Source organism: Arachis ipaensis, chromosome B03, assembly GCF_000816755.2.
Source record: "Arachis ipaensis cultivar K30076 chromosome B03, Araip1.1, whole genome shotgun sequence".
Classification (NCBI taxonomy): Eukaryota; Viridiplantae; Streptophyta; class Magnoliopsida; order Fabales; family Fabaceae; genus Arachis; species Arachis ipaensis.
In genome coordinates, this window is record NC_029787.2 from 135,616,656 (window position 1) to 135,624,735 (window position 8,080).

The 8,080-nt window shown below is 34.6% G+C and overlaps 2 protein-coding genes across 3 annotated transcripts; one reads left to right on the plus strand and one right to left on the minus strand.

The window, feature by feature from the left end:
* Positions 640-3,723, minus strand: LOC107632162. Of its 2 annotated transcripts, none has more exons than XM_016335835.2 (4): positions 2,409-3,723; positions 1,664-2,286; positions 1,056-1,571; positions 640-970 (listed from the first exon to the last, which is right to left on the minus strand). In XM_016335835.2, exons 1-4 carry the CDS (start codon positions 2,659-2,661, stop codon positions 842-844), a joined length of 1,521 nt encoding a protein of 506 aa, XP_016191321.1. In that variant the 5' UTR covers positions 2,662-3,723; the 3' UTR covers positions 640-841. The 2 variants fall into 2 exon arrangements, with proteins under 2 accessions (XP_016191321.1, XP_020975733.1); XM_021120074.1 differs by having other exon boundaries at positions 1,664-2,281; positions 2,409-2,631.
* On the plus strand, positions 4,988-7,483 carry LOC107632163 (transcription repressor OFP5-like). Its single transcript, XM_016335836.2, has one exon. The coding sequence runs from the start codon at positions 6,186-6,188 to the stop codon at positions 7,404-7,406; it is 1,221 nt and encodes a 406-aa protein (XP_016191322.1). The 5' UTR covers positions 4,988-6,185; the 3' UTR covers positions 7,407-7,483.

Sequence of the window (8,080 nt, forward strand, 5' to 3'; positions counted from 1 at the left end):
GGTAAGTTATTTAACCAAAAACTAGTAAATACAAAAAAAACAATCAAACAACAACCTTAGTTGGTACTTTTTAATAAATTAAAAAAATTAATTATTGTTATAAAAAATTTGAATTATAAAAATCTAATTAGATCAAAAAGAAAATATTTTTTAAAATTAACTTTTTATAATGAAAAAATTAATAAAATATATTAAATTATTTATTCATATAAATAATAAATTTATGTCTAATGATATAACGAATAAAAAAATTAGTTATTAACAATAAATTATAACAATTAATTAATGTCATTAAAATAGAATAAAATTATGCTATTTTTTGCTAGCAACATGGGTTGTGTTAGGCTTGCCAAGACTTATATAAATTATATAATGACGTCTTTGCATTGGTGTAGCTAACTTTGAAAAAAAAGCTTTGTTAAAAGCAGAAATATTTAGTAATTAAAGAAAATTAACCAAAAATAGTCATATTTTACCTTATTTAGCATTCATTAATTGTTGACAATTAATGAATGCTAAATAAAATAAGTTCTAGTTGTTTTTTTTTTGTTTTTTTTTGTCTCCCTAATATTACCGGTTGAAAAAGTGAATCTTTAATACTTGGTGGTATCTTATATGTCACGAATGGTCGCAAATATACCTTAAATAAGTTGGGAGTTAAGGTAATGCTAACTATCCAAGCTCTTTAAGTAATAAATTTAAATTCTTTTTTATTTGCTCCAACATTTTTGGAGAGTGAGGATGAAAAGATTACAAGCAATAAATTATGTATAATACTGAATGAATATGTATGTAGTATTATTGTCCACAGAGAAACTCATTAATCTCTGATGAATTGGCTTCATTGCTTAGGTATGAGAATGTCAAAGTCGCTCACAGTCCATTCAGCAATCTGTTGAGGATCTTTGAAAATTTCTGTTCCTAAATCAACAGATGTCCATTGCCTTCTAGCTGGTGAAGTTCCAGGATCCTGCTAGAACTTGTATTCAATAAAAATTGGGTTGACATGATGATACAATATAGATGTAGAATATAGATCCACAGAAGGTGATAACCTGATAAAAGTAAAGTGATTGTGACAATCTTCCAACATCAAGGTCCCATGTCTTTGGACTTCCAATCCAACCTTGTCCTTTGATGGTAGGATAACCATATTCACCCCACACTGGATGTGGCAGAATCTGCAAAATCTCCTGAGGCTGAGGATTGCTGTATGGATCACACAACATGTATGGAGCCTCAAGATGCTCTCCATTCCCTGGAGAGCAGTATAAGTGGTACGCCGCGTAAGGGAAGCGAGCAGTGTCATTTCGAAGCACTCGCGTGCCGTTGGGGAATGTATGATAAGGTGGACATAGGCTGAGGCTGTTTGCATTGCACCATGGGGTTGTGCTTGGGTTAATAATCATCTCATTGTATCTGGTCACATCTGACTTCACATCACCATCACATGCCTTGCCATTGTTCTTCCAACAGCTTCCAATGTCAATCAGGTAGAACTGGCTGCTATTTCCACCGCCTTGAACCACATTCAGAGTGAATCTCACTTTGAAGTTAGGTGATTCTGGAATCTGACCAATACACATACTAGTAAGTTCATCTAATTTTGTGTCAGCAAATGGATAGCTTGAAAGACAAGTTTTGAGTAAACAATGTGACTCACAATTTTGAACATTCCCCTAGAAGGGTAATGGTATCCTCCAGAAAAACCAGTTGTAGCATCTGATCTTAGGTAAAGCATTAACCATGGATACTTTTTTGAGGTCCTCAAAGTGTGATGGAAAATCCAGCTTCCCTTGCTAATTTCCTTCTCCCATGTCACAGAGTAGTAAGATCTGTTTTGCACTAATCCTGAACTCAAGTCAGCATCCAAGTCCCATGATCCAAAAAATCTTCCCTTGAGCATTGTCCTATTGGGGCCTTGCAGTGTGGTATATTCATGATAAATCAATGGTTGATTCATGCAGCCAATGCCGAAGCAAGGGAAGCTACCATCCGGTAAAAAAGGTGCGGCTCTCTGGCCGTTCCGAGGACACTTGGCTGCCAATGTATCCATATTTCCATTCTTAAGCATGATCATCCAGAATTGCCATGGATTAGGGATGTCTTCAACCTCACATTTAGATCCCAAATAAAGTTCTTTCTCTGCAGCATAAAGATCTGCATTGTAAAGGGCTTGGACTTGCATTCCATGAAAGGTATCACCAATGCCAAGCTTATTGTCATCTTCTGTGACTTTATGGACCACAGTGTAGGGAGAAAAGTTGCACATAGAGCAGTTCTTCTCTTAAGGAAAACAAACAATGGCAATCAAGGTTCATGATTAGAGTACAGTTTATGACTATTATGAAGCAACAAGTGTTAATGTTTACAAGTATAAAACAGTATCTTAAGAATTTTAAGCTTACCTTTGGTCTGTGGTTCTTCTGCCTTATAAATATCAAAACAATCAGCAGCTCTTGGGCTACCCATTTGTGGAACTTCTTCTCCAACTTCATTGCACTGATTCCATGACTCTATTGCCAATCTCAGGCCATCCCTTCTCATCCCTGGGTCGCCTAAGGCCGATACATACTCAACACCACTCGCAAAACCAGCTGTTGAAAGGACTAGCAAATCAAAAAGAGCAAAGAGAAAACAGGTACTCCTATTTTTGTCCATTAGTTAAAAGACCAATAACGAATGAAAGAAAACTCAGTCATGCACTGTCTCTGTCTCTTGTATAATTTTCCAAACACAAGGAGGTAAGGGAATCATAGAAAAACTGTTTACTGTTATTAGTCTTCTTTTTTTTATTATTATGTGCTTTGTTTATAGTATTTTGATCCTTGTTGCTCAGCAAGTGGAGGAGATCCAATCTGAATTTGTTTGCGAAAATTCCACAAGTTGTAGAGTTACACTTGCAGCAAAACCATTGCCATTTACCAACAAGATATGAGAATGACAGTCCCACACTTTTCTTGCAAACTTGGTAGTTTCGAAATTTTAAACTTGGCACATAATTGTCTAGTGGCTAAGCAATACATGTAGCATTGGCAGTTACGTGAAAACATGACTCAAAAATAAACATTTCCTATATATGATAGCTCAAAAGCATATGGAAAGTAAATTACATGCAAAACCAAACGTTTGTACATAGATACTAACTCATATTATACATAAATAATACTGATGAAAAGGAATATCAGGTGATTATCATAATAAGGCCCCAGTTGTTGGGTGTTAATTCAGTAATGAAGAGGATAATTAGAATGTGGGGAGGTTTTAAACCAAATAATCAAAACTCTTAAAGAGTAGGGACTGCTCTTCCTCTTCCCCCACTTCAGTAGCATATATACATTAATTAAAAATTTTGGTACTTGGGTTTTGAAGTGCTAAAAGCACTTCTTAGAGCATGGAACTAAAATTTAAAATTGGAAAGCTCTTATGAGCAGCAGCCAAAGATGAATTTTAGCTATATTAGATGGAGTTCTGCCATTACTGCTAATTATTCTTTTGTTAGAAGATCAAGGGAAGAGAAAAGATTCAAAAGTAAGCATAATTCCCAAAAAGGAATAATGATTCATATATTTCCAATATTAATTTATTGACTTTTGGCAATTCCAACCAAACCCCAGTGTCTGTTAACACAACAGTTACTGTGATATTAAGTAACTTGATGAAAAAGGATCATACCACCCCAAATTATCTGTTATACAAACGCCATAGAAAGATTAGCATATTACAAACCTAACTATTTATTTTAATAGATTGAATTAAACAAGAAAAAGGGCATGGAAGTTTCTCTAGCAGCTTCAAATTCATACATACATGCAATCTTATACAATAACATAGAGTACAAAGAAAAAGATTCTCTTTCAATCCAAGTTAATAATATTAAAGCCTTGATCATGTCAGAGTGAAAAAGAAGCATATGATATGATTCTTGTGAGTCAATAGAATTGATTTCTTGTTGTGAGTGCAAAGGAAATAGCTTCCTTAAAGATTATGAGCCAAAATCCTATTCCTTACTTTGCTGATGTTATGGGTCAACCCCTAAATTAAGAATCAAGTAGATTAGGCTTATTTGTTACAAATTTAATAGGAATATCATTAACTAACAGAATATTTATGACTTACCTACCATATTTTATTTTTGGTATTAAACCTGTTCCTTGGGACTATTGGACCTCGAGCCCATCCATATATATTAATTTAGAGGAGACAAAGCAGAATCTGAAGATATAATAATAACTGTATGATATAGACAAAATTGTGTTTAGCTTCTTTTGCATAATAATGACATGAAAATTAATCAAGTATTATATTCTATAATTGTAAGTGTTTTTAAGTAATGCAGTTGGCACAAAATCCTACAAAGGTCCCAAATCTATGATAGATAGAGTATTCAGAATTATTGAAGAGCCCCGAGATATGAGGCATATCTTTCCACTTTTGAATTTTGAGGTGTGTTGAAAATTAGTATAAATACAAACTAAATGTTATTTTAGCACATATTTCTGTGCAGGTCCATGAAGATCTCTTAATATGGGACCTCTAAATCACCATTTGGTTATTTTGATCAAATGCATGAATACTACTAGAAACCAGATAACAATTTAATAACATAAAAGAGAGTTGTAAATTTCTACTATTTACACAATGGAAACAACATAAGGTCCAATCTTGATAGATTCTATACTAGTGTTGGGTCTGAGAGGGTCAAATTCAGTCAATTTTTGAGGTAGACATTATTATTAAGACTTTGAATTCATTTCACACAGACTGCCAAATTCATTCCAGTAGTTTTGCATGCTTAAAGATTGATATTTTTTCTAGGGATCATGCTGCATGTTTAAAGTTTTTAAAAAGTGGTGCAAGTCAAACCCTTTTTTAGTTTGAAATTAATTTAATGCACCAACACTCAGCCAAAAGAATTTATAGGAATTGCCAAATCATGCATAGTAGATCCGCCATAATGATAAAAACTTCAAAATTTTTAGTCACTAACTACCATTTCTATCCATGAATAATCGAAACTAACTTTGTACCTATAAAAGATGAAAAATTATCATTTTTACACATAAAAGTTCGTAATATTGACAAATCTACACATGAATAAATTAGCGCTTTGGTACTTTAATCATATAGAAACCATCTTTCCTGGGTACAAAACTAGCTTCGTTTATTCATGGTTAAAATTGTTGTATTAAAGTTTCATCATTAAAAATGAGAGTTTACTCTAGATATATTGGATTTTTTTACCAAATTTAGAGCAGCTCAAAAGCCAAACCCACAACTTTAATCCTAAAAATAACAAACATGTTTCGCTGTAAAATAAGTTGGTAAAATTGCAAAGAAATCAATTAAAATAAAGGCAGAAAAAAAAAAAGCAAAAGACGATCGAAACAAGGATTTAGCTGTCCAATATGACAAATCGGGAAAGGCACTCCAAGTCCATCACAAAATCCAAAAAGGAACTATTGAGTTATTTAACTATTTCCTCTTTTACAAAACTCTGCATGGATTGTTGTGAAAAATTCAAAAATGGAAGTAGGGACTATTCAACATTAGCCTCCCTAATGTTCCAAGCATGGCTTAGCTAGCCACCATTGCCAACTGCCAATTCTGAAGTAGCTGTTTGGGAAAAAGACCACTCCTGTTGATGCAGTTCAAGTTTTCATTGTTACATTTAAGTTCCACACAACCAATTCCAACTTAGTCCCCTTCAAATTAATCATGTCATGGTCCTCACGTATGGTACTACTACTAACACATTATTATCTCTCATCTTATCTTGGTCTTCTCTTCTTGTATTAATATGCCAATTAGTGTAACTGCTTGAATTTATTCTTTGAGGCTAACACAAAGTGGTCCCCTTGAGTGGCAAAAATCAATTTTCAAGTAAGAAAACTAAAAAGCAGGAAAAGTGGCTAAAGTGATCACAGGAATTGTGGGGCGGGTTTCTCTTTTGAAAAACATATTAAAACAAAAAAGAAAATGAAAGAAAAGAAAACCATAGCAGTATGAAACCCACGTTCCTATTTAACAGCTTAACCGTCCCACTAACTGCTAGAAGAATCTAACCCCACAACCTTGCACTTTACTTCAGTTTTGGTTCTCTTTTTTGTTCCTTCTCTTCAGTACTACAAACTGGTAAACCTTAACCCAAAGAAGAACCAAGAGAACCATCTTGACAACAAAGGATGAAGTGGGGTGGAAGAAAATCATCACCAGCTTCTTCTTCTAATAGTATTAATAATAATACTAAGCATTCTTTCATCTCTCAAGTGTCTCCTTTTTCATGGCTGTCCAAGTTCAAGCAGATGAGGATTAACTCGGAGCGAAAGCCGGGGCAGAATGCAAAGCAGAATTCTGTTCCATCTTATGGTTCAGCACCAAAGGATGCATGTGGGAATAGAGGTAGGTTTTATGGAGGGGAAGATGATGCCTTCTGGAGACTCTCATTTGGTGAAGAGAGTCATGAGCATAACAAGAGTAGTGAAGATATCTTGAAATCAACACTGCACAATTTGGATGGTGATCATGCCAATGATGTCATTCAGTCCTCAGCACAATTTGGACCGAGTGATAAAAGACATGGAAGAAGAGATGCTAGTCTGAGGTTCAAGCAGAAGGATATTGGAATGGGAGAGGAAAGAAAGTTGCCAAGTGAGAATGAGTGTGATCATGGAGGAAAGGAATTTGAATTCTTAAGGAGGAGATATGAAAGGAAAGCACAAAAGGTTTTTCAAGATCAACTCTTGAAACTAGAAAAAGCTGCAGATAATCTAGAATCTGAATTTGCATCTAGCAACTCTAAGTCCTTGGAAAATGATGTGCTGAAATCCGAATCGCCTAGAACGATTCGAACACCAAGAACAAATTCGTACATGTCCTCTGTAAATTCAAAGAATTCTGGCCATGGAAATATTAAAGAAGGTGGTGTTAACTCTGGGAAGAATACTGAAGAGTTGAGAGTGAAGGTTAACAAGAAAAGGCAATCACTTCATGTAAGCAAAGAACTTCAGAGGAGGAAGCCAAGGAATAGTCCAAGGGTAAGAGTGCATTCTCCGAGGATGGCTTCCAAGGTCGAAATCTGCAAAATAAAGGCCATAGAAGACATGAAGAAAGCAAAACTAAAGATGAAGAAAGAGGAGGAAATTTCAGAGGAAACGGCAGGCGTAGACAGCTTTGCTGTGGTGAAATGCTCAATGGATCCGCAACAAGACTTCAGAGATTCGATGATGGAGATGATCGTGCAGAGGAAGATCAGCAGGCCAGAAGAAATGGAGGAGCTGTTGGCATGTTATCTCACACTGAATTCTAGTGAGTATCATGATATCATCATCAAGGTTTTCAGGGAGGTGTGGTTATATGTGAACAAGGTTTGTTGTCTTAAATCAGAAGCAATGCAGTTGCAATGATCAACAATTGCTGCTTTATTTATAGGGGAACTTAGAAGAAATGTGTATAGTTATTCTAACTCTACAAACATTTCTTTTTCTAGTTATGCTTTTTAATTTTTTCTTCTTGGATTTCACCATTCTCTTCATTTCTTGTGCGTAAAATTCAAACCAAGTTGCAACAAGATCTCAACTAAACTACTGTTTTCAGATTTGATAAAGTTCAACTTCTATGTATTGTGCATGCAAAGTGCATACTGCAAGTTGTTACAGTCAACATAGGATACCGGGGAAAAAAGCCAGAACAACAGTGGAGACAAATGAAACTTCTTGAAGAAATGAGGCATATTCTAAAAGAGGGATAATGAGCAATAATACGTGCATAATTGAATACTTTTCTTCTAAGCATATGGGTACGGTCCTAGAAACTATATTTGGTTAGTTTAGAAAAGGCAGAATGGAAGGGAGTGATGAGATTATGAGCCCTTTCTTTCTTTGTTAGTACAGACCATGGATTGTAAAAGTAGTTTTCAATATACACTTTCTAAATTATAGAAGAGCATATTCTTAATGCAAGGATTAAAAAAGAAAATAAAGAAGCTTCCAAATAAAATTTTTATTAATTTTCTCCAAAACGTATAGGTTCATAAAATAGAATTAGTCACTCGTACAATTATCAAGTTAGACTGTCTTCT

What these genes read in the sequence shown, in the direction of transcription:
- LOC107632162 (XM_016335835.2), bottom strand. Translation starts at nt 2,661, where the DNA reads ATGGACAAAAATAGGAGTACCTGTTTTCTCTTTGCTCTTTTTGATTTG. An exon ending in AGAAGAACCACAGACCAAAG is followed by an intron (nt 2,287 to 2,408) that starts GTAAGCTTAAAA and finishes GTTTTCCTTAAG; the next exon opens with AGAAGAACTGCTCTATGTGC. An exon ending in CTAGGGGAATGTTCAAAATT is followed by an intron (nt 1,572 to 1,663) that starts GTGAGTCACATT and finishes TGTATTGGTCAG; the next exon opens with ATTCCAGAATCACCTAACTT.
- LOC107632163 (XM_016335836.2), top strand. Translation starts at nt 6,186, where the DNA reads ATGAAGTGGGGTGGAAGAAAATCATCACCAGCTTCTTCTTCTAATAGT.